Genomic DNA, 25753 nt, shown 5'->3' on the forward strand with positions numbered 1-25753 from the left:
AATCTGCCTGGCAACACGAGCTAGCTGAATTCTGATTGGATAAAAACTCTCACCTAAAAAAATCAACACAAGGATATAATATGACATCAATGTGAAGAATATGATCATGATTTCTTGATTGCGTTAGGCCAGCAGAGAAGGCCTTGCAGGCCTTGACCGCCCACCACTACCAATATTTGGTGAAACCACACCTAGTATGCAATGTTTCTTGTCTTGCCTTTCCCCTTGCCAACTTTTGCCAAGAAACGCAAACACGAGCTCCATCCAAATTCACAGGTTGCGTCCTCCGACGGACCCTTGACCCTGTGACGGCTCCTCGTCTTGTCGCCTCCCTGGGGTGCACTAATCGTGGCGAATTTAGCGACTCTCACTTGACTCGCGAATCCACCGAGGTAAGGTGGCGGAAATCCGCCGGTAGAAGAGAAAACGTTGAAATGTTGAAGAAGAGCGGAGCAATGCAGGCGACCAACGTTTCCTACGAAACAACCTTCGCTCAGGGCCCGTCTCCATGGAAACAAAGGGCAGATTTGAAGCCCGCGAGAATTTGGACACCGGACGTCGTGCAACTTTGGAAGACCAAAGCGACGAATTTGGACCTAGCCAAAGAGCTTCTGATGACCTTTTTTTTTTTTTGGAATGTCTGATTTCGAGCGCCTGATGGGTTTTACGTAGCCGACTGTCAATCGACGTGGAAGTCGTAGCAGCAAACTGAGCAAAGACGTTTGACAGGATCCATTTTAAGACCATGACTGTCAGGTTTCTAACCCGGCGACCTTCCGCTTTAATTTGCAGAGAGAGCGACAAGCGCAATTTACACGACAGGCTCGCTGTTATACAATGACTCACGAGTGAAATCGAGCGACGTCAAGTTTCCAGGCAATGAGAAAGGAGAGGTGTGTACAGCGGAGCGTTACGTTCCTTCCTCGACAAATCAATTAGCGGCAAAGGTCACAGGAGGAGCTCCAACAAAAGTGCTAATTGAGCAGCGATGAAAGGAGCTCCTCGCCATCCCGAAATAGACACAAAATAACTCGCACGAGCTTCTGTCTGGCCACGAAAGGAGACAGCGGTTCAAGTTGCCCTCCAAAACAAATATCGACGGGTTTTACCGTGGACGGGTTGAGTCTTGTGAACTCCAATTTCAGTGATCTGAAAGCCGGTAATAAGGAACGAGGCAATAATGCACCAGTGGTTTGTTTTGTTTTTTTTTTTGCGCGAATAGTTTTCTTTTTAATAGGGGGGGGGGCATAACAGAAAATAATCGTCGCGTGACGAGGCTTCGTACATGCTATGGTTACTCACCAATGTTTAATATTAGCGTAATGCGACTGAGACGATTATCCTCTTGACGCAGAATTTTTCAATCCTTTCTGCATCTGGCAGCATAGTTGAAGGAAATATTGATTCATCCAGTTATTAATTTGTTTTAGACAGCAACTCCAACAGCTTCATTGGACATTTGGGGACGTTGAAAGATAAAGTTGCACATCATCTGCATCGTCATAAAAGCCAAAATGTGGATTTTGAAGAATTTGAGAAAAGTGCAACAGGTCCATCAAATACAACTGGACGCCATTTAATTTAATACGTATTTTATTTCAGACGCCTGACTTTATTGTCCTCATCCATTTGAGGATATAAGCGGTTCGGAAAATGGGCGGATGCACATCATGATCTAGAACTGAACGACTATTCAATGACTAGTTTATTTCCGAAGGCTGGGACAGATAGACAATGTGGTTGACATAACATATGCTTTAGTTTTTTTTTTTTACCCTCACAAGAACGCAGTAATGTATTTTCTTTCACGCAACTTCCAAGTCAATGACCAGCGGCTGCAGAGCAAAAGAACATCGATTAAAAAATAAATAAATAAATAAAAACTCCTACTGGTGGTTGCGAGGCAGCCAGGAAAATTTAAAGATAACTTTCTCTTTCACAAATAAAGTCATGCTTCAGTTCAAGGATTAATACCTTGCATTTCTCCTTAATGGAATGAGATAGATGTGAACTGCTCTCGATGATAACGTTTGCTGTTGTAGAGATTTTTTTTAAAATTATTATTACTTGTAGAATTGCAACGTACCAAAGTACCAACCGCTGATTTTAAACAGTCGGGTTATCAAGTTGAACGTTCCGATTTCAAGTTTGACAGTCAAATCTAAGTTTGATCACAACCTATCGTTTACTTTCAAAGTAAAATAGAACCGCCATACTCGCAACCGCTAACATGAAAACTTTTCCCGCGTGGAATATTACGTTTTGCGTGCACAACAATTCAACATGCTACAAAACACCATTAGTTTCCTCCCCCGAAGCTGCAGCTCCTAATGAGTACTGCCTGCAAAGCGATTGAGACTTTATTTTGAAAAGCCACAGCACTTCCGCTTTTACTTTGGTCGATCTGACGTCTCTCTCAGCGCCTGCCAGAGCTCGGTCGGCTCGCAGAGGCAGCAGGATGCGACTGGGTGCAGCCCAGCGAGCGGCGACACTCCTCCCGTCCCACGGGCACCCTGATGGGCGTTTTTGTCGTCCTCTTGTCGCCCTCGACGCTCGGATCTAACCGGAAGCGGCGAAATGAAGCGGATGAATGTGAGCACCAAGATCGTGGTTGTTGAGTCTGACTCCAGCATCACTTGTCCTCCGTGGATGCGGCGCCTCGCTGCTTTTAGTTGTCCCTTTTCGGGGGGATTTCGTGTAGAGTTCATCTGACAACTTTTCGTCCTATTATTGCCTCTTTTTGTTGATTTTTTTCGAAACAAACCGGATTGAGCAACTCTTGGAAAACCGGCGACTTGCCTGCACCTCTTCCCGGCGGAATAAGCACCCTTGGTGGTTATTCGGCTTTGCAAGCATCCTCTCTGGGGTGTGCGAAAACGGCCGATGCTTGCCTTGCTCGTCCGTTCCAGTTGTGTGTCGTGTCTTTGCGTGTTTTTTTTTTTTTTTTGTCTCTTCAGCGTGAACATCCATGCATGCGTCCATGGACGTGCACTCACGTTACGCATGCACCGTGACGGTAGTACGCTACATCCTATTGTATTATCATCACACCCATGCCACATTACAACATCTCGTTGCTGTTTGCATGTGATTCTCGCACTGCCATGATATCTCCACGCCAAATGGAATCGCCTTTTTTTTTTTTCTTCCTTCAAGTTAGTTGATTGGATGAACCTGCACGCACGCCTTTCGCGCACTAAAAGGCGCGTGTGTTTGTGCACAGCCACGCTGGAAGTCGACCCCCATGTGGCCGTCGGGAGTGGGCAGCCGGCAGCCTTGCCCGCGGGAGTCGGCGCTGCGCAGGGCGGCCATCAGCGGCAACGTCCTGGCCTTGCCGCCTCACCACGTCCCCAGCGGCCGCAGCGTCCGCGTCTTCATCTGCGCTAACCCCGACGGTACGTCAACATTGGGCAACCCTCAGCCCTTGTAACATTGGTTTCACGAGTGACCTCGGATTAAGCTTGGAGCAGTTTAACCACCTGTGGCCGCACACGCGGATTTGTGCACAGCAACAGTATATTCCACATCATCGCAGTGGCAGCCAGTGCATTGGGTCACGGTTGGTTCAGCGGCACTTTACCAGACTAACTTTTTTTTTTTTTATACCATGGGTGTCATCAAAATCATATACTCTACCACTCTTAGAAATGCGAGGTTAAAAGTAACCCAAATTAATTAATTAATTAATTAAATAGCAAACGGCGCCCGGTGTTGGGTTATACTCATTGGGTTGAGGATTTGACGCAGCACGTTGGGTCAAGATTTGGATACAACTTTGGGCTACAAACTACACACACTGCTTAGTTCAAGCTACCAATAAATTAGTTTGCATGTTATAAGTGTAGCTGTGATTCGAAATAATACACATCTTTAGGCTTTGCATAATCGGGAATTTGGAGCTGATCACCTAGTTCACAAAAATAAAAAAAATAAACGGTCACCGAACCGATCAGAAGATGGAACAATCTAGCCAATCTATTTAAATAACTTATTTAATGTATCGTGACCTAAGCTATGGGGTGCGGCCTACAAAAGGCTAAAATATGCATAGAATTGGCTCCCATTGAAATACATCGGAGAAAACCAAAAACTAACAAATTAAGAAAAAATGCTGAAGAAAATTCAATACACAGAAAAATACAACTTACTTGAATGGGGGGGGGGAGTAATTGTCTATGTTGAGAAACGTTGGATTATTACCAATGCCAGGACAGAACGTCCCTCGAGTGAACAAGATTATGTTTGCTGTAATGTCTTTGCGTCTCTGATCAATAACGTCGTTTTTTTTATTCGTCACATTACATCCGATCACAGATTTTGCATAAAATGTTAATTATATGCCGATCCGATCAGATCCGTGGAAAGACTCATCTTAATAACATTTTCAAAGAAGAAGAAGCAACTCGTCCGGTCACTCAGATTTCAAAGCTGCACTGTAAGATTGACAACACATCAAGGCTAAAATCTGATTGGACGAAATTATAAACCTAACAATCACATAGAGAACCCGAGATTAACACAATGAAAGGAAGAAAATACAAGTGACGGCTTGGAGTGCCTAAAGACTTCCAATGAACCTCGAGTTAATATAAAGAAACGGGCCTTCCATTTGGACATGATGAGTTTAGCACTCAACAGCTGCTAGCGCAGATGTTAGCCAGGCTCACATTGGCGCCACCGATCACATACAAATGAAATTGTAGGCAGCGCGACCGGGGGGGGGATTTCCTCTTCCCCTTTACTACACAGAAGGCAAGCAGTGGGATTCGACCGATTAATCGGCCGGCCGATTAAATCGGCCGATTATGGCCCTTCAAGCATTGACCAAATTATCTTCCAAACCGATGTTTTTTTTACCAGTGACAGCAGTTGTACACAACTAAAATTAATCATTCGATAAATCGTTTTTTTTTTTTGCCAAATATCGGCGATCATCGGGCCCTAGCAAGCAGTGCTTCAATCGCCTCAACTCAACAGGAAAGCAAAGCAGACCCGCTTGGGCGTTCAGAAAACCTGCAGGTCTTCCGAGACGCCGGAACATCTGGCCTTCATGGATGGCTGGTGCCGCCTCACGCCGCCTTCAGCATCCTCCGGGTCATCTGCTATTGATTTGCTCACTGGCTTTGTGTTTGCATCACTGCAGAGCCTCCACGCCGAAGGATGGTGACGCTGACAAGCGGAATGCTAGCACATGTAGAATACCACGGGTCAACATTTCCAAGACATTTCCATCAGAGATTGCTTTATATGGGCCGAAATTTATTTTTGATCTTTTTTTTTTTTATTTGACGTCGAAAAGCTTGCGCAATACGGATTTTACCATGCGTTGTGATCTGGGGTGATGACATTTCAGAGGGAAAAAAAAAATCCACCTGTTGGTGAACCATCACTCATAAATATTACTAAATATATTACGATATTCTTGTTTGATTGATCAACTCAAACAGTGCAGGACGATGAGATAGGAACTGAAGATTACGTTTGGCTAAACGGTCGTCACGTTCTCTCTCTCCCTAAGAGAAACTTTCTCTAATTTCAAAATCAATGTTAAAGTTGGAAACATAATTGAGAATAATGAGCGACAAAATATTTTTTTGGATGCTATTTCCAACCTCTAATAAATTGCGTCCAAATGCGACTGGATTAAGTCGCTGACATCATCACAACAATTGAAATAAACTTAACACAAAAAAACTACAATATCGAATCAAAATCATGATCCTTGAGGCATACCAAATGTGACCTCAATACATTCCAAATTGAAATTTCCAATTTTGATCATTTTTTTAAATGTTTTTAATATAGTGGAATTCAGATATAAAATCGTTGAATTTGTTGACCAGTGAATTATGAACCTGAGTTGGCGACCTGACCAATTTAAGCGGTTCTCAAGCTGCCGCGAGCCGACTTGTCAAGCTGACTGAACGGTCACTTTGCAAATCGCGCTTTTGTCACGCGTCGTCGTCGTCGTCGTGCTTTGAATTTCAAACGCAACATACATCAGGTGACTATAACTCACCCTCGACAGTTTAATCTGAAAGCTTTCAAACCCAAAATGATGAAGATGTTTATGATTCCTCGCCGTGTTGCCGTGATGGAACGAGATGCGCCGCCCGCCGCAGCCACTTACAGCACATTATCGCCGCGCTTCAATGTGACATTTTGCTGGCCAGCTGTGGGCAGATGCATGTCTGGACGCAGCCCCGAGCTTTGCTAAAGATAGACGAGTGAAAGATACGTCAGACTAAATTTGCCGGCTTGGTCCCGCTCACGCTCACGCTGCGTGCGTGCGTGCGTACGTGCGCGCTTGCGGGGCGAGGGGCGTTCCGTGCAGGTCTCCCTGTCGGCCATGTTTTGTTTGAACTGTCCATCCGCGCCCTCCAGGGAAAGAGACTGGGCTTGTCCAAATAGATTATAGCAAGCGTTTGGAGAAGCGGAAAAACAGAGAGGGGGGGGAAAAAAAAGTGGGACACAACAACAAGGCGTGGGCTCTCACTGTTGGACATTTCAATTCAGCGTTCTGATATGATCATCGCCTGGCGGCAGCTCGCCCAGCTGGGCGTTTTTTTTTCATGGGGAAAAAAAATGCAGGACACAATGTCAAACATGTCTGCGGACAGATTGAAGTCACCAGCGGTGAGCTACAGGGGAGCCCACTTTTGTTGTCTGTTGCCACACCGGCCAAGAGCCAAGAGCAGTGCCAATGCTCCCCGGTCACCGGCGGATCGCGGTGTCCAGAACCGTATTGACTGGCGACGAATGACGTCACCTGTGTTCACGCCCACAATGGCGCAAACTGCCCGTTTTCAACTGTTTTTAATGGCAGCCATTTTGAGCAACTGATATGTCAAGGATCACAGAAGATTGTCTTTTAGGATTACGTCAAGATAGAAACCACCAAATGAAACATTAGACTCCCTTCTTTAATCACCCCAAAATGTTTGTTTCTATCTTGTTCAATTTTAGTAATCCAGATTAGAACATGGGATGGTTTTACCCAAATTGCCTAATTTTCTTCTGACAAACACAGAAAAACCTTTTCTCAAGATATATTTTATGCACAACAATGACTTTGATGCTAACAATTTTTGTATTTGCAACGCCCCAAACAATGCAATGTATCTCTATTTGTATAGCGCATTTCACAACAGCAGCAGCTGTAACAAAGCGCTTAATAAAAGAATATGGCATAAAATAGCAAACATCCGAACAGTCGTTTTCTTTCATAAAATACCGTCAGTGACAATGAAATTGAGCTTCTGATGGCAAAATGGCATTCACAAATAATCATCATTGTGACAATTTTACATTTCATAAACTTTTAGTAGTAGTCGTATTTAGTAGTGTGCGTGCGCACATTGTGCCATACGTGCGAGTGTATGTGAGATTACATGACATCATGTAAATTTAAATCATCTTTTGTGACACTCTTTGTAGTCCAATTAACATCAAAAACTTCAATCACAAGCTCCTCATAACGCTCACATTTACAGACGTCCGCCCATGTTCACAATTGCCAAGCATTGTTTTGATATGTGCTGATCTGACCCAATGCTGCCATCTGCTGGAAATCTTTTTAAGATCAAACCAAAGTTGCCAAGCCTTTTACCACACACATGTCACCAAATTATCAACAATCATTCTATCATACCTCAAATGCACCATATTTGCACCGTTCACTAAAATAGAACCATCCATCTCGCAAACAGTAAAGCATTCTCTTCTCTCTTTTGCTTCCAGACACAGAGGCAGAAAGGAACGCACTGAAAGAGCACGTCTACCCCAAACTACGGGACTTCTGCAGGGAGAACTACGGCATTGAATTCCAGGTTAGCCGCATTTGCTGACATTTGCCATCGCGCTTCCGAGGCTGCCTTTCACTTCCAGGAGCCTGTCACTTTTTTTGCATGTGAAGCGCTCGGGACCTTAAAGGACCCCCCGGCGCCACACGCGTTCGTCCCCCTGACGTTTAAAGCGGACAGAAGGCCAGCAGAGATAAGGCGCCTGGCGACGAAGGCTGGCACGAATCTGGCCGCGGATAAGGCGCAATGACGTGAGGGCTTTTCCCTGTTGTCATCGCCCGACAGCCACCGTCGCTCTGCCTTTCGCTCTCTTCTCTCTCGCCGCGGCCGTCCGGCGCATTTGCATTGCAAATCGACATCGGCATGCACGGAGAGAGATTGCTATCAGAGTTTGTTCGACAAATCCAGGAGAGCCCTCGAGCCAAGCGGGAGATTTGGGCTTCAGATAGTTCTTGAAAAAAAAAAAAAAAAAAAAAAGCCAGGAGCTCGCATTCATTCTTATTTTATGCAGGATTGCAATTTGAGTGTTTGGCTCTTGTGTTAAATATAACACTTTGGAGGTCATCTCAGAGCGTATCAAAATTCTTCACTTGTATTAACGCATTCCCTGCCATGGACGATTATATTCGTCAAATGCCACTCAATAGTAATATGTGTGATCTCATGTGTCACGGGAGCAAGTCGGAAGTGTGCGTCGCGACGGTGACAAAACATGACGCAGTTTATAGCAAACGGCGAGTAAAAAAGCCGCTGACGGGCAACTCGAGCTATGCAGTCAGTCACTTTTATATCGGCAAATAAATTATTATTGTGCCATTGAAAGTTCTTTCTTGTTTTTTTTTTTTGTTTGTTGTTGTTGTGTCACAAAAGCGTCAAAGTCACTGTTTGGCTGGACACGTCTCTTTTCACAAAAAGCTCGTTTTTTTCTGCTTATTGCTCAGAAAATTGTGTTTGGGGTGAAATACTCGAGAACAGAAAAAGATGGAAACAAATTTCTACTCAGGGCTCGGCAACCTTGACAACTCCGAAAAGCCATTTCAACCCACCCCCGCAGAAAAAAAACAAAAAAAAAAAACAGCATGAGCCACAAAATTCTTTTGACATCTAAAGTGAGAATAGCGCTGCAATTAACGCCACATTTAAATGACCGACCTGCAGCGAACCAAAAATGTCGTTTGCGTCTGCGTTCCGTCATTATTTTAGCAGATATAGAGTGGGTTTATCATAATTAACAAAAACTGAGAAAATAACTACAACTAATATTGCAAGAAACATTTTCCTTAACAAAAAGTGACTAATTAAATGGATGGATTGGAGGATGGATGGATAATAATAATAATTCTAGTGTGAATGTATTTTATTTAAATTTGTATTATTTAATATCACACATGAGGCTTTGGGGCTCTTGCTGAACGTCCATAACAGGAAGGTTAAAGAGTCGTTGGAGAATTGAAGCTTACTTTTTTTACACTTAACACTCAACAAACACTGCAAAAAAAAAAAAAAAAAACTAATAAAACAAAGCAAACAAAGGTTTTTGGGATTAAAAATGAAAACTGATCAAAACTAACAAAACTGCTCTAAAAAAAAAAAACTAAAGTCAATAAAGTCAATAAAAAATCCTGAAAAGTACAAAAGTATTACAACGGTGGTCGGCTGTCAACTTGAATTAAAAAGGACTTCACTTTGACAGTGTTAAATATAACAGCCAATTCAAGTCCTTCTTTTAACTGCGAAATGCGATTTTTGCTCACAAAGCTCAACGTGCAGCGTCGGCACATCGGAGCTGAAGACATCGATTGCGATCGATTTTCACACAGACGATTTGAAGCCGCCATCAGTGAGATGTGCGCGCGCAACACTTCTTGTTAACGGACTTCGTTTAGCACGTAGCATTAAACATGCCGTTTTCTCCTTTTGTTGGGTTCTAATTACTTTTTACAGACGCAGCCAATCGGAGGCCTATGAAGAGGCTCGAGTTTGGCGCACGATTAATCGGCATCCCAGTTTCATATTTGTCATAAAACAACACTCTCCAACAATTCAAGCGTCTGTTTTCCGCGGCATGTGTCGATGGGATTTAACACTTGCGCCCAAGAAAACATGTTTAACAGGAAACAGTCCGGAAATTTCACACGCGTCACTCGGCACGACACATTCGCGAGTCGTGGCGACGGGAGGATGAACGGGAGACAGAATTCCTGGCGTGCGTGACGTAGGATGGTGCGATGACGCCGAGCAAGCAAAATATGCAAAGACACTTTTGGCTTCGCGGCCACGTGCCCGTCTGGTGATTCAGCTCGCTGCCATGATGCGTGAGCATGAAATGATTTATGCAGAAGAGCTGCAAGTACTCACAACCCCCCGCCCCACACGCAGCCGTACGATACGCCGCGTGACAAGTTGGCACCTCGCTGGAAACCGGTTTACGAGAGCAGGATTATGAATCACGGCAACAGCGGGAGTCCAATCGCGCGTCATCTTTTGCTTTGATTTAATATTCATGCGGCATCACAACAAGGCGTGCACGCACACGATCCACAATCACGTCCGTCTCTTTCCGGCGGCACACACTGACACACATATGCTCGGCTGATGAAATCCGAGTCTCCCCGCTCCCTCGCCACTTGACTCACTTTCCTCCCAGAATCTCGTTGCTTTCTGAGGAAAGGAGTAGGATGAGGCAGAGGATGAAGGGCCAAAAGGTGGGAGAGGCGATCCGGCTGCGACCGACCGGGGTCAGCACCTGGCTGCCATGTAGAGGAAGCAGTGGCGTGCAAACATAGGGAGTGGGGGAGGGAGGGGGGGCGATGTGGCCACCACCTGAGTGCGCCAAAATTAACAAGACCCGGCCGCCTACTCACGTGCTGACTCGTTACCAGACAAGAGGCTTCTCTGCAAGCCCAAGGATATTTTAGTAGATGAAAACTAATCAAATAACTAAAACAAACAAAAAAATGTAATAAGATTTAGGAAAATGCATTTTTTTTAAATGAAAACTTACTGAAACGGCATTTTTATGAAAATGAACTCTAATTACAGTATAGTGATTTATGGTCCTTCGTTTTCGTCCTTTTCATTTCATAAAATTAGCATTTGGCGTTAAAAATGTATTTATGTCAGGATTATAGCATAGGCCGTTAGTTGGAAGAAGGAAAGTCGAGTTGTCGTCTGGGAGTTGTGGTCCTAGTGGCAGCCATTTTATTTTTATTTTTAGGGGGTGGGATATTAATTAATTAATCTTGCACACTAGAAAGAAATATTTTTTTTTAAAAACTAAATCTAATACTAAAATCGAGAAAGAAAAAAAAACTAACCTAAACCATTACATTTAATGGCTCTGAAACCTAATTAAAATGAACTACATTTAAAAAAATTAAAAATAAAAATGAAGGGAAAATTAACTCTGATAAAAATCCCCTAACGATCGGATGAGAGGTGAAACGTCCGCGAAGACGAACAGAGCAGTCCGGTCGCGATCGATTTAATGCCCTGACAATGAAATGACCCGAATGAAGGCGGATATCCAAAAGCACACTTCTCCTTGAGTGATAAAAAGGGCTGCGTAGTATTCCCCGAACGAACGAGAACCTTTTGAGATCTTGAAGTTGGCAACATTTTTTTTGGCAACTTTTTCTCGCTAAGGCAATTTCCGCCTCCTGCCCGTCATGCCCTTTCTTCTTGGGCTTCATGGGTATTATCCCGATGTTTAATAGTCTAACATTCAATAAACGGGGGAGGGGGGGTTGAATGGAGGGTAGGGGGGGGGACTTTTCCTGCATTTGACCTGCCGCAGGCAAACTCCTTCCAAGGGCGTTGGAAAACCGCTTAGCAGAAGCTGCTTCAGCTCTTACGTAAGCAACCATAGTTGAGGGCAGGAGTGGGAGAGCGCTATCAAACGGGGAGGATTGGCAAATTGGCATGACGGATAAAAAGAGAGATGGAGGCTGCCAATCCTGTCTCACAGGAGCCCCTCTCTTCATTTAAAAAATGAAGAAATACATTTCCTCTTAGCCTCATTTATTGGTCTTTGCTTACCTCGGATTCCCGCCTCACTTCTGAACGGGCCATTTTCGCCTTCATCCATCTTTCCGTTCCTCCGCCCTGCAATGAAGAGCAACGATCACGGCACAAATTCAATCAGCCTCTTCCCTTCCCCTCGCTTGCACACATGCACGCTCGCTGAATAGATACGACTATTAATTTGGCTCCTGATTACAACGCGGCCTCACAGTCACCTGCGAGAACCCAGCGGACACCCGTCATAAACTCGCTCCATTTCCTCCCTCGGCCGCGGCTCGCCAGCACGGGGCCCGTCGCGAGAGCAGATAAGTGACACTGATACGCCGTGACTGATGTGCCAAGCTGCGAGCTTCCTGCAAATCGATCTATAATCTGCCCGGGGCTGCGGCAGCGTCAGCGTCGACCCTGCTTGGCAATCTATCAATCATCAACCAATTTTTTTTTTTTTCCCGGTGTTTCAGGTGGTGGACCTCTATTGGGGCGTGGACCCGGAGGAGTGGGACAGTCCAGAGCTGCAGCGGCTCAGGATGAAGCTCCTGGAGGAATGTCTGAAGACATCAGCGGGACCGTGCTTCGTTGTGAGTAGCGCCAGCTAAAAATGACACTCGTACAAATGAGTCATGTGAAGGCAGCTGCAAATTTAGGTTCGGGGAAGGGCCAAAAGGGGGGCGCGGGGGAGAAGGGCAGAGATGACAGGTAGAGTAATGGATGCTGAATTATTCAAATAGAACAGATCTTTTTCTGGAGGTGAGATGGAGAGGTAATGCATTACGTGGAGGAAAGTATCCTGGCACTCGAGAACATAATCCCCTCTTTCCCGTGCCTGAGTTTTGTCTACACCTGCGCCATTCGTAGAGTTCAAATGCATCATGATCTTCCGTTACGCAATGTCACGTAACGTTTCTAATGTTTAACATATGAATTAGGGGTGTACCAAAAACTACTTGAATCAAAAATCGTTTTTTACACCAACATATATATATATATATATATATATATACATATATATATCCATATATATGTATACGTATATACGTACGGACATATAAGTTATAAAACGGGTTGATGTCGTCAATGATTTTTTTTTTTTTATTCCTTTGAACACAGTTAACTTTAGCCTTTAAAAAAAACAATTAACACCAAGGAGGCAAGCATACTGCATCAAACCAAACCGTAATGCCCATTGAATCAGAGATGGGCAATTTATAACATATTGCCGGATTGTCATTCGTCACTTTTATCAAGCCAAACCGAATTGTCAGCCCATCAGTGAGTCCGTCAGTCCTTCTACCGTGAAAAAAATAATAATAATACGTCAGCAAAACGGCCATAACGTAACTAACGGACACGGTTAGTGACAATTACTTGACAAAAGTCCACTACTGTAATTTTTTAAAAGGTATCCCGTCACTCCTCAATGGTCAGCAAAATGAGCATCTATGATTCAGACAGAATGCCCACCTCTGGTAATGGTTCCACTTGAAAAACGTATCGTTCTTGAATCGTATCGCACTGCAATTTTTGACATGTACATTCAATCGTCTTTTATTGAAGAGATGCCTAATACTTGCGCTAACGTATACGATTTGTAAATGGTTCCAGTAAAGTCAACAATCAAGGATTTCCCAAGGAACGCTTGGTCGTATCGAACATGCTGTTCGCCTCAGACTTCTCAAAAGGTCCCTCTCAGACAAAAACTCTTTTGTCGTGGCGCGCTTCAACACGACGAGCGCAACGGGGGGTGATGACATTGCAGGTAATGCAAGCCAGGCGCCGTCGGGCGAAATGTCGAGTTGAAAAGGAAGCGGCGCCATCTCCGCGCTGATTGCTTTCACGTTGGTCAGCCCGCAATCTCGACACCTTAACCTTGACTGACCCTGAGCTTTGTCGCACCAAATTTGAGGCAAAAAAAAAAACTCAAGCACATAACACAACACAAAGAAGATAACAAAAGGTTGACAAACGCCAGTCCAAAGGCTAGATTTCTGCGATGACACTTATTAAAAACCCGGTCTATGAACAAGGGTGTGTAGACTTTTTCTATCTGCTGTATCTCCTTTTTCCTCTTGTATCCACATTTACTCGTCAGTTTTTCTTCCACACAGACCAACTTCTTTGCATCGACCTCTGCATTGCTCATCCGACCCAATCTCTTGATTTTTGCGTTCGATACCACCGTCACACATAATCCCAAAAAGGCTCATCAATTGAAATTACAAAGTGTGAGGCAAGCATTTAGATGTGCGTTATAAGCGGCATCAAACCCTCCCTCACACACACACGCACACACACAGACACACACGTCTACCCGTGACACACCTGGACGAGGGGGCTTTGGTCTAATCTGTCAATAAAGGTTTCCATGGTGATTGCAAGGGTTGGCATGGTGATGGTAAGCATGACAATGAGCCACAACTGTCTTTTCTTCTTCTTCATCTTCTCCTCCCTTCTTTAGCTCGCCAACAGTCTCAAATTCCCCCATGTAAAAAAAAAATAAATAAAAAATAGGCGATAACCGCCTCAAGGACGCGTCTCAGCTTCGGTGCTTCCACTTTCCGCTTTTTCCTCCCATTTGCTGGTGAAAGAAGATAGTTGGGGATAAAGTAACCTTGATTTTTTTTTTTTTGTGTCCGTTTCTGCTTCCCCGCTATTATGTTAGTGTGACGTAAGGCTAACATGATCGCCCAGTCCAGGAGGTTTGACCCCAAATGTGGAAAACAATCTGCATTCCAAATTCCAGCGAAGAAGCAAATCATTAACTAGAAGCTTTTCAACTCTGGATTCTCTCGTACTGATTTATTCCTTTGAAATGAATTCAACATGGACGTTTGTCAATATCACAGAGGAGGCTGAGGAAATCGAACTTTCCTTCGCCGCATCTGCTATCGCCTAGGCAACCGGGGCAAGGCCGACCCGTCCAGGCTCGGAGGCACCCTCGCCAACCGGCATGCGAACATAGTTTTCCAGTCCCTCGACTTGGAGTTTTGTGTCTTCGCCCCCAGGCTAGAAGTGTGCTGCTACACGGGACGTAAAGATCAGCCAGTCGTGCCGTAGAAGGCTTCATTTCTCTCTCAGGTCGTCCTTGAATGTGGTGCATGAAGCGCATCAGGGAATCACCCAGATCAGTGAAGCGGATACCAAATAAGCTGTCACTCAAAAGTAGGCAGTGAAGCACCGGCAAGTTTAGCGGTGAAATATTACATCTGACCAGTGGCGGGCGGTCAAGGCCAGCAAAACCTTCTCTGCTGGCCTAACATAATCAAGAGATCATGATCATATTCTTCACATTGATGTCATAATACCTTGTGTGGAATTTTTAGGTTGGAGTTTTTAAATCAGAATTCAGATGGGTCGTGTTGCCGGGCAGATTTCATAATACCAGTAGAACACACTATTCGTCCGAGGCCTTCAGATACAATCGTGCGGTTTTCTATTCTGTCAAAGTCAATGAGCTTTCAGAGTTGATAGACAGTTGTGTTAGCTAATCAGATCACGCGTTGATGACAGTAAGGCCTTCTCGCTGGCCTTGCGTTGAAGGTGATGAATGCGGCTTGTGATTGGATACTCACTTGTGAGGGGGCAGGGCTATGAGGAATCAACACACCGGAAATTCGTAACTGACGACCGTTCGGAAATCTGAAATATATTCTTGCTTTTTTTAAACCACAAATGGACGAAGGAGGGAATTTAATTGCCGATACACTTGCGACACCATTTTCAGGTCTGACTCGCTCACCCGTCCTTAAGTGTCTTTCTGTTCATTATTTCTCCAGCTGTGGTGTCATAAATGATGATTTATTCAAGTCGGACGAAGTCGGACTTCACTGAAGGCCTACGCATTTGACGATGACACAAAGAGATTGTGAGGAGATGTTGTGTAATGATGATGAAGACGGAGACGGCGGCGGCGGTGGTGATGATTTTAATAACGAAGGGGCCCACACACTTTCCCTCGCAAATGGACATATTTAACATATTTAACAGCTCTATTGAACCGAGTGCTATTTTTTTCTACACCTGAGATGGATCCAATCCTGATTGTTCGCATTGGTGACCTCCTCATGTCCTTTTGTCATCCTTCAGGGTCTGGTGGGAGAAAAGTACGGCAGCATTCGAGTGCCAGGGGAGGTGGAATCGGCAGAGTTTGAGATGATCTTGGACGCTGCAGTAGAGGCCGGGCTGGACACACACATCTTGGACGAGTGGTACTGCAGGGATGAAAACTCTGTGCCACCCGCATACTACCTCAAACCCAAAGTCCAAATGCTTAAAAACTACCAGAACTCAGTGAGTGAGTCTTTGGACGAACCTTTGCAAAAATAAATGCTTCACACTTCCAAATCATTTGTTTAGCATCAATATTTCATTTTTAAGGAAGTGTGCATGTGACATAAGTCTCCAGGCTGACGTCAATCTGTCCTTTCCCCCGTTTCTCTGCCCGCCGCCCAACTTAGATGGAGTCCAGCAGTGCAGCCAAAACCAAGAATGACAAGGCCTGGAGGAAAGTGTCGGAGGAGATCAAGCGTATCTTCCGTACGGCCGTTCTGCAGCTTCAAGAAAAGGGGACAATGCTGAGCACTCAGGCCAAGAAATTCCTTTGCTCTGGTGAGTTTCAGGTCTTCTGTTTTGCATTTGGCCGTTTAAGAAGGCAGCTTCGTTCTAATGAATCATTTTTTTTCTGCGGAGATTCATGTGCCATCTCGTGGAAGGCCCAAATTTTCCTTCCTTGTGTCTCTAATTAGGGCGCCACTTTGTGAAGAAAACGACACAGGAGACACTGGCACAAATTTCAGTCAGCGGGCGCTTTGTGGGGGTGCTTCTTTTACACTTCTTTCGCTGTTATCGTCTTTGGCTCTCTTTAAATGAGGCTCAAGGGATCAATGTAAAAATGGTTACTGGAGATATTCAGATTATCTCCTCAAAGAACTCTGTTAGCCTCATCTCTGAGGATGTCGGGCGCAATATTTAAGCTACGTCTTTAAGGACTTTCGAAGTGGCGGTTTTAGGCAAATAGCCATTTTAGTTGGAGTTTAAGTTACCACATGCGGTATGTTCACGTGTAATGTTTTGTTTCCTTCTCATTCCAGCCCTGGAAGACGAATTAGACTTCGCCCTCGGAAAACAAACTCCTGCCTTTCTCAGGAAATGCGTTTGCTACATTCGCAAGATTTCAAACTTTGACCGCTTCGCCAAACTCCCAGAGATGACCCGCTACATGGACATTGTGGAGAGCGGCGACCGCATCATGCGCAACCAGGAGGCGTACGAGCGCTTGCTGAAGGTGCGGGACGAGTTCATCCCAACGGTGGTGGCGGCGTCCAACCTCCGTGTTTACTCCTCGGTCACGCACTGCGACATGAAGCTAGGCTACTCGCAGGAAGTGGAGAGCCACTATGTGGAGGGACTTTGTAAACAATTCTATGAGGACATGGTGGATATAATTCAGGCCACAGTCCAGCAGAACTTTGACACAGAGTCTGACCCGCTGTATGACGAGATCTTGCAGCACCTGTCCCTGTGTAAAGCCTACTCAGCGCTGCACGAGTACAAGACGGAGTCCTTGGATTATGTGCAGGAGTACCTTTTGCCATCCAAGGGGAGTCGGATGAGTCCACTTGTCGTGCACGGGGGACCATGCACGGGAAAGACGTTGCTACTTGCTGAAGTGGCCAAACAGGTGAGATATTTTTCAGTATCTTTTCAACAGAAGAACATTTGCGAGGGAATCTGAACTATATTTCGACACTGCCTTTCAGGCCTACACGTGGCTGCAGAAAGAGACGGGCCCTGAAGCAGATCCCGTGGTTATTGTCCGTTTCATCGGTTCGAGTCAACCCTCCACAGACTTGCGCACCCTTCTCCAGAGCATCTGTGAACAGATTGCAATCAACTACCGCTGCTTGATTCACTTTTTGCCTAACAAAATCCAGGAAATGAGGGAGCTCCTCATCAACCTGCTGGGAGAATCCTCCTTTCACAGGCCCTTGGTCATCATCCTGGATGCCCTGGAGCAGCTGTCCGATGGCGATGAAGCTCGCAAGCTGTGGTGGCTTCCGATACAACTCCCACGGACTGTCCGCATTGTCGTGTCAACGTTGCCCAATAAACATGGAATCTTGCAGAAGCTCCGACATGTAATCCACGATGAGGACAATTATGTGGAGTTAATACAGAGGGACCGCAAGGTCTGCAGTCAGACATTGAAGCAGCAATTACTTGGCGTAAAGAGAAAGGTCACGTCGGGCCAACAAATCTACGTCAACGAGGCTTTAGCCAAGTGTACGTTGCCGATGTTTGTGAACTTAATCTACAGAGAGGTGGTGCACTGGAGGTCTCACAAAGATGTGGATGAGAAATCCTTGTGCTCGACAGTACATGAAAGCATTGAACAGTTATTCTATTCAGTAGAGAACAAGTTGGGCCAACGATTTGTCTTCAGAGCCTTAGGGTACATCACCATGGCCAAAGCAGGGTTAACTGAGATTGAGCTAGAGGACATTCTTTCCCTGGACAACATCGTCCTGGGCGACGTTATTGTGGTGTCTAACCTCAAAAATCCCTTAAGGATTTCGTGTGACTTGGTCGCGAGGCTCAAAGAGGAGCTGGAGGGTTATCTCGTGGAACGGCAGGTGCGTAACGTCACCCTGATGGTCTGGGCCAACAGGCATCTGCATCTCATTGCCCAGAAGTTGTACCTGAGCAACGAGGAAGACGTCCATCAAATGCACAGCTTGCTCGCGGAGTACTTCCTGGGGGCGTGGTCAGGGGGCAGGAAGAAGATCTTCACGTATGACAACAATCATTTTACGTCCCAAAATATATCCCACCACAAAAATCCCCACCATCAACAATCGCATGAGAAAACGTCATCGGACAAGTACTCGTACGACAGGCAAACTCCGGAGCAGCCTTGGGTCTTCCAGTGCAACCTTCTGGAGCCGGATATTTTCTTTGTTAACCACAGGAAGATGACGGAGCTGGTGTTCCACCTCACGAGAAGCGGTCGTACTGATGACCTCATGTTTGGCGTCATCATGAACTTCAGCTGGCTCTACACGATGATCAAGATCGGACAGTTTGAAAAGGCTTTAAATGATATCGACTTGGCCTACAGCTACACCCAAGAAAAGGAGCTGAAGTTCCTTTCCACAACACTCCGGGGGATCAAGGTAAAGGTTTTGAAAAACCCAGCATCGCTTTCAGCAGAACTTCAGCAAAGGCTTTTGCCAGTCGTCACCTCCTTGCCAAAACTTAGACATCTCCTTCTGGAGTGTGACAAGGACGGTCCCAAGTACTGCTCAATTGTGCCTCTCCACTCCTCAATGGATGTCACTTACAGTCCCGAGAGGCTCCCTTTGAGCTCAACTTACATGCATATTGTGGAAATCTTGCCCACTCTTGCCCCAAACATCGTCCTCGTAGCCCTTGAAGATGGGTCCGTCAGCACATGGGACGTCGAGAGTAGACAACTGCTACGGCAGATCGACACAGCGAGATCTGTTGTGCTGGGAATCAGGTTAACCACTGATGAGAAATATTTAGTAGTGGCCACCACTAAGAACACACTCCTTATTTATGATAATCATAAATCCTGCCTGCTATCAGAAGTTGAAATCAAGGGGTCCAAACATGGTGGCATCACCGGTGGGGTGGCCTTTATCAACGGCTTTACCTTGTCAACTCATCATGCTTTAGCCTGGCTTGAGGCCAGTAAAGATGTCAACGTCATTGACTTACTTTATGGCTGGCCTCTCTATCAGTTCCATTGCTGGTACGAGGTGACTTGTGTCCAGTGCTCACCAGATGGAATGTATGCCTTCTGTGGACAGTACCTCAACACCGCGTCCATCTTTCATCTGGGAAACGGGGACAAGTTGGCCACGGTGACCTCTGAGTTTTCTGGGGGTTTTGTAAAGTCCATTCTTGTCCTAGACACGGTCAACCAAATGGTGATGATTGACAATGAGGGGAGTCTGTCAGTATGGAACACCAAAGAGATCACCAATCCCCGTCTGATGGAGGATTACGACTGCAGAGGGGACGACAGTGAAGTGGTGAGCATTGAGCTTTCGGAAGACCAGCGCTCGATTCTGCTTTGCAAGGCCAGAAGCATTGAGGTTCTCGATACCAAGGTGTGGAAGATGGTGGAGAAGTTTAAAGCAAAACGTAGTGAGCGCTTTGTCGCTGCAGTTCTTTCCAAGAACGGACAAAGTATTGTGGCCTCAATGGAGAACACGTCTTCTATCTTTGTGTGGAGGCGGGACAGCGGACAATGCATGGCGAGCCTGATCGAAATATCGGGGGCCATTGTCAAACTCATCAAATCCGTCCACCATAACCTGCTGCTTTCCGTCGCCAGCAGCGGAGTGCTGTCAGTCTGGGACATTGACATCATCACAGCAATGTCCAATATTGACAAAACGGGTAAGAAGATACAGACATTGCAGTTGTCCGGCAGAGAGGATTATGTGTTTACCATGGATGGTTCCGAAGCGGTCCACAAGTGGAACTTCAGCACTGGATTTATCGAAACGGTCTTCAAGCATGAGGGAGTAGTTGAGAACTGTGTGCTAACCTCCTCAGGGGATCTCATGGTAACTTCAGACGACAAGTGCAGTCAGTACATCTGGCAAACCAGCACTGGGGAGAACATTTTTCGCATCAACGGACAAAGAATATCCCAGCTGCTAATCACCCACAACGACCAGTTTGTTGTGTCGCTCTGTGAACAAAACGCCTCAAGAGTCTGGAGACTCGCCACAGGGCACAAAGTGTGCAACATCTTGGTCACCCTCCAGAACGCTCTGATCACCACGGCCAACACATTTCTGGTGGGCACCTCCAAAAACAAACTCCTCGCCGTCAGCTTGTGGTCGGGCAGCGTATCCAAGAAGTTTGTCTGCGACGACGGCATCACCATTGTCAACTTCAAACTTATCCCCGATTGCCCCGACTGCGTCGTGTTCATCACGTCCACAGAGACGGTCTTCATCTGGAGCGTGGCGGACGAGGCCGTCTGCAGGCGTGTCCAGTTGCCCGCCAACTTCCTTAAAAATCTAGAGGACTTCCAGATCTCCCCCAACGGCAAACAAGGAATTGTGTCCAAAGGTGACGAGAATATTAACGTGCTGGACCTGCACAGTGGGAAACTGAGGCTCGTCCACGCCGCCGGTATAATCTGGCGTCAGAAATTATCACGAGACGGCCGCTATCTCGTCTACGTCTGCTTCCGAAACTGCGACGAGGACGACGACGCCGGTGTCGTCTCCAATCTGATTGTGATGCGACTTGCCGACGGGAAGAGTATTGGCACGTGCTCCTTATACAAGACGCCCACTTTCCTTGCGCTCTCCCAGAGAGCTCTGAACATCATCATCGGCTTTGAGGACGGCAGCATCGGCACCTACACCGTGGTGGACCGCGTCGACGCCGCCCTGAAGATCAAGATAGCCACGTCCAACAGCCGACAGATTGTCAACAACGCTTCCCAGAAGGTCCGACCCAAATGTGGCAGTCATTCCTTTAAGACCATTGCCGATTGCATTTGGAGGGAATCGACGGAGGTTTTCTCCCGGGACAGCCCGATCAATGTGTCTGACTCCGGTGAAGGTGAGTCCACGACGCCTACAAAAAAGACTGAACTGCTGCAGTGAAAAAAAAAAAATGATGTGTGACGAGGTTTTGAATCTCTGGAGGGTTGTAGTCGACTCTTGTTTACAGCCACGTGATTCAGCTGCAAATGTCAGGCGTCTGACTATCTATCCTATCTAGTTGTACTGTTTTCGTTGATTTTACATTCAGACGCTCGGAATAAATCACACAATAAATTCAAGACGGAAACAAATTCGATGAGATGCGAGTTTGCCATGATGTGTCCTTTTAGCATTTGAAGAACAAATTATTTTCGTGTATTTGTGACGGAACGGCGTCCAAGCCATTCCAGTCGTCTTTGCCACTTTTATTGTCCGATACGTTCATTTAAATTGTCTACGTTATGCCATCGTGTTCGGCGGTTCCACTACATTTCATTTCTTTCACATCAGACGGCGTATACAAAAAAAACAAAAAAAAAAAAAAAACACGTACGCGTCTCTTTTTTGGCTGCTGCAATTTGTGCAACTCTTAAAAATGTTAAGTTGTGCTTAATGCAATCAAAGTGAGTGCCTGGAATTTCTAAATGTCTTTAAGTGCAGACTACAAGATTTATGAAAATGCAGGGAATTTGTAAAAACAGTACAGCATCGACACACACACACACACCAAAAAAATGCGAGCCGCGCGTCGCATTTCTTTGTCACAACAGTCGGGGAAACTTTGTGCAACGTCGACCGTGAATTTGCGGTTCGCGTTCATCGCATGAGCTGCGTGTTTGTTTTCGAGCGGAGCACCACGAAAGAGCAGTCAGTGTAGCATATAGCACCACACAAAGTCACGCCTTAATCAGTGTACTAGCTTTTGGGTCTTGTGGAAGTCAAGTGTTGAAATAGAAAAAGGACAGTGACTAGTCGTTTGTTGTTTCACTGAAACAATTTGGCCCTGTGCATATGTATTTACGGTAGCGCTTTAGACACAAAGTGGGAGCACTTTACTGGTGGTTTGTGAGAAATAAATAGATTTATTCCAATGTGCAGCATTGTATTAGATTTTTTGGGGGGTGGTGTGGGGGGGGGTATTTGTCTTAAATTTTTAAACGGAATTTGCCTCCAGAAACAAGCAGGGTGTCCAGTTGCATTTAAACTCCTTCACTACCAGCCGAAAAGAAAAATGGATCTTTGACGTCTTTATCCGTCAATGGTAGTGAATGTGTTAAGTGTTCAAAAAAAAAAAAGAAAGATGGTTATTTCTCACGTGGTATATTCTGTAATTGTTAGTAGTAGTACAAGAAGAAATAGATTTGAATTGCAGAGTACTTTCCATGAGGCCGATGTTGATACGACAATTGCACAACCGCATTTTTTTTTTTTTTATGAGCTCCTTGACAACAAAGCGAGCTCACAGGATGCACACCGGGTGACAACATAATTAGTGGCTCGAGTTGTACGTCGCGTAATGTTGACATGTGACAAGTATGAAGCAAAGACACACACTCTCCCCTCACCTTGACAGATTCCTCAAAGGGCTATTCAAGTACATTTACTCATTTCCAACCGTTAAGAAGATGGCCCCTGGATCCGTTTAAACAAGCAGGACCAAGCTTTAAAATAATTCACCTCAAGAGAAAAAAAATACTATCATATAAAATTGCCAAAGTCCCAATGGTAGTTTGGTTGATTTTGTTTAATGAGGCTTGTAATGTAACTATATTGTTGCCAAATTGTTTCAGTGTTGGACTGTGATTTTGTTGATGATCAAGAAATTGTGCTATCTTTGTTTCAAACAAAAACAAACAAAAAAAAGGTTTAAAGAGTCCTGCCCAAATATATTGGAATGCCAATTTAAGCGTATATTTGAATGTGGCCACATGGACGCCCGTAAATGGTATTAACTGTATGTTAAAGTAACTTGAATGACTTTTAATAAGTTCTATGTTTGCAACTCATAGTTGATGAATGTTTCTATGGTATTATTTGTATCGTCAGGGTTGATGACCTGTTTAGAGATTTATATTTTCATAAATGTTGTACTTTGTTACAGAGTTGTTCACTGGAACTCAAGCAGAAAAGAAACGTACGTCCGAAGCAATATGAAACTAGTGTGTATGCATTGTTTGTATGGAACATTTTAAATGAAATAAAAATGGATCACTTTTTTGCCTCCACGCGCTCGCCACGTCTGAGTCTTTCATTAGCGACACTGACATGTGTCATGTGACATGCACGCGTGTCCTTGCGTATTACACAGCTGTTAAAGCATCTGATAGGCCCGTAATTGCTTGTCTCCGCTTGATGACAAATGCCGGACAAGCATGGTGAATACGTCTCCAACGCGGGCTGAGATTGTCATTGGAATTAAGCGATGCGTGTGGTTTGCACCTGTGCAGGAAGCGACACACACACAACAAATCTAGAATGATTGGCCAATGAATGCCTGGGGCTTTGGGCTGCTGTTTTAATTTCCCTGCGGTGTCACTCTTAGCCAATCTGTGTATGTGTGTGTGTGAGTGTGTGGATCCTGTCTCCACGGCAACATCAGGTCCACAGGCCTGGCCACGCCCTTCATTCGCATGATGGTGAGATCACGTCTGTAGGGGCTGCCTGCCTGTCCTCACAACGAGGGCTCCACACACACATTCGCCCGGCAGCATCACAACAGCCTTGTAATTACCACACTTGTTTACCAAGCGCCAGGTCTCCACAGGTCACGCTTTGGTTCCAACAGCGGGTACAATGAGAAAAGCTCTCCTTATTTGCTCAGACCCAAAATAGCCGTATCATTGTCAGGCGTATTTACTCTGTGAGCCCGGACCCTCCCTTTTGTCCTCCTTGGTTTTTCCATCTGGAACGTGGATTCGTAGCAACGGGGAAGCCACTGAGAAGTCCTTCCCTCCCACCTGGACCCTCTGACAGCCAGAGATAAACCAGTCAAGGCTAAACTCTTCAACCTTACCTTAGTGCTGACTAGAAAAAATATTTGCACCAAAACTGCAGTGAGAAAATTAATAATTTTCTCAACACAAAACATCAAATGGGAACAAGAGCAACAATGACAACTTTCCCTTCACTTCCAATCATTGATTTTAAAATGGAAGTAAAAAATGTTCAAGGTAAAAAAAACATCAGACAAAGTTGTCCTCACAAATTCATTACATTAAACATCAAATAAGAAAATCAGCCACATTTTCCCCTCTAAAAGTAATTCATTCATTCACTCTCAGTCGTTTTGAAATAAATAATTTTGAAAATAAATAACTATAGGTGACATTTTACCCCGTCGAGAATCCGTGACATATGTTCCCAGATTATTTTTGATCGTAATTTGATTTGCAAACTTAATTGCCCAAAACGTCTTTTTTTTGCTTGTTTCACCGACGAAATACACAACACAAAACCTGCCGGGCATTTTTTTTACATAAATAAAGAACGGGCTAATTTTCATAGTTGAGAAGAAAATAATAACTCACCGAATCTTTGTTAAAACTTGAAACCAAGCAAACATTTCGTTGTAGTCGAGCGTGGACTTCAATTTCAATCACTCACTTCCGGCAATAAAGTAAATCCACGCTGATTGGCTGCCACATCTGCACCGTCTCAATGGCACGAAACACAAATAACTAAATTGGGAATATCGTACTGTTAACAATTTTAACGATTTATAGTATTTAGCCATAACACTATTTTTTTAAGTCTTCCTTTGGGTGGCATTTAATATTTTGTGATATTTATGTAGTTGTTTCTAACTAGATAACGGATGCGTGAATTGTAGCAAATAAAGTTGAAAGGTCAAACTTTTAACATTCCTTTTGCTGAATTACTCCTCAAAAATTAAAAACAAAACAAAAAAAAAAACAAAAAAAATATTTCGTTTTATTTAAGCGTTGACTCAAATTCTAACCAGTGACTTCCGGCAATAAAGTAGGTCAATGCTGATTGGCTGCCACAGACGTCATCTTCACTACAGTACAATTATAACCAAATTAGCAATACTGTGCTATAAGGAAATTTTCAAACTATCTATTTAAGTTATTAAGTCTTAGGTGGTATTTATTTTTATGCATTTATTTTATTATATTTTGCGATATTTATGTAGTTGGTAGTAATCAATAAAGTTGAAAGGTGAATGGGCTCACTTGACTTTCAACACTCCATATGCTGATTTCCTCCTCAATGTTCCCAAAAAGGATGCCAGCTCTGCTATCTGTGCCAGTGATCAACTCACTGGGGGGAAAAAACGCACAACCTCAATTAGCCCCAATGAAGCAGCTGTTCATGTGGATGCAAAACTCCAATTTGGCCTGACATTTCTATTCAGTTCATCAAGCGTCAAAGACG

The 25753-nt window shown here is 44.8% G+C and overlaps 1 protein-coding gene and 1 long non-coding RNA gene across 4 annotated transcripts in view; one reads left to right on the top strand and one right to left on the bottom strand.

The window, feature by feature from the left end:
- Positions 1-25753, bottom strand: part of LOC148339053 (uncharacterized) — a 35148-nt gene that overhangs the window by 7834 nt on the left and 1561 nt on the right. The window contains exons 1-2 of one of the 2 annotated variants that reach the window (XR_015842782.1): positions 24886-24932; positions 11841-11906 (exon numbers count right to left, since the gene is read on the bottom strand). This is a non-coding gene — a long non-coding RNA (uncharacterized LOC148339053). Of the gene's footprint in view, positions 1-11840; positions 11907-14144; positions 14408-24885 lie in introns of those variants that run through there. The other variant, XR_015842780.1, reaches the window with a different exon arrangement.
- Positions 2442-23583, top strand: nwd2 (NACHT and WD repeat domain containing 2). 2 transcript variants are annotated; one of them, XM_088292502.1, is made up of 8 exons: positions 2442-2592; positions 3224-3395; positions 7741-7829; positions 12287-12403; positions 15909-16112; positions 16280-16430; positions 16913-17502; positions 17582-23583. In XM_088292502.1, exons 1-8 carry the CDS (start codon positions 2578-2580, stop codon positions 21476-21478), a joined length of 5235 nt encoding a protein of 1744 aa, XP_088148628.1. In that variant the 5' UTR covers positions 2442-2577; the 3' UTR covers positions 21479-23583. The 2 variants fall into 2 exon arrangements, with proteins under 2 accessions (XP_088148628.1, XP_088148629.1); XM_088292503.1 differs by having other exon boundaries at positions 2448-2866.

The sequence above is a fragment of the Idiotropiscis lumnitzeri genome, chromosome 4, assembly GCF_059441095.1.
Source record: "Idiotropiscis lumnitzeri isolate Australia: NSW breed Sydney's pygmy pipehorse chromosome 4, RoL_Ilum_1.0, whole genome shotgun sequence".
In the NCBI taxonomy this organism is placed as follows: domain Eukaryota; kingdom Metazoa; phylum Chordata; class Actinopteri; order Syngnathiformes; family Syngnathidae; genus Idiotropiscis; species Idiotropiscis lumnitzeri.

What these genes read in the sequence shown, in the direction of transcription:
- nwd2 (XM_088292502.1), top strand. An exon ending in CATCTGCGCTAACCCCGACG is followed by an intron (nt 3,396 to 7,740) that starts GTACGTCAACAT and finishes TTTTGCTTCCAG; the next exon opens with ACACAGAGGCAGAAAGGAAC. An exon ending in TTGCTGAAGTGGCCAAACAG is followed by an intron (nt 17,503 to 17,581) that starts GTGAGATATTTT and finishes ACTGCCTTTCAG; the next exon opens with GCCTACACGTGGCTGCAGAA.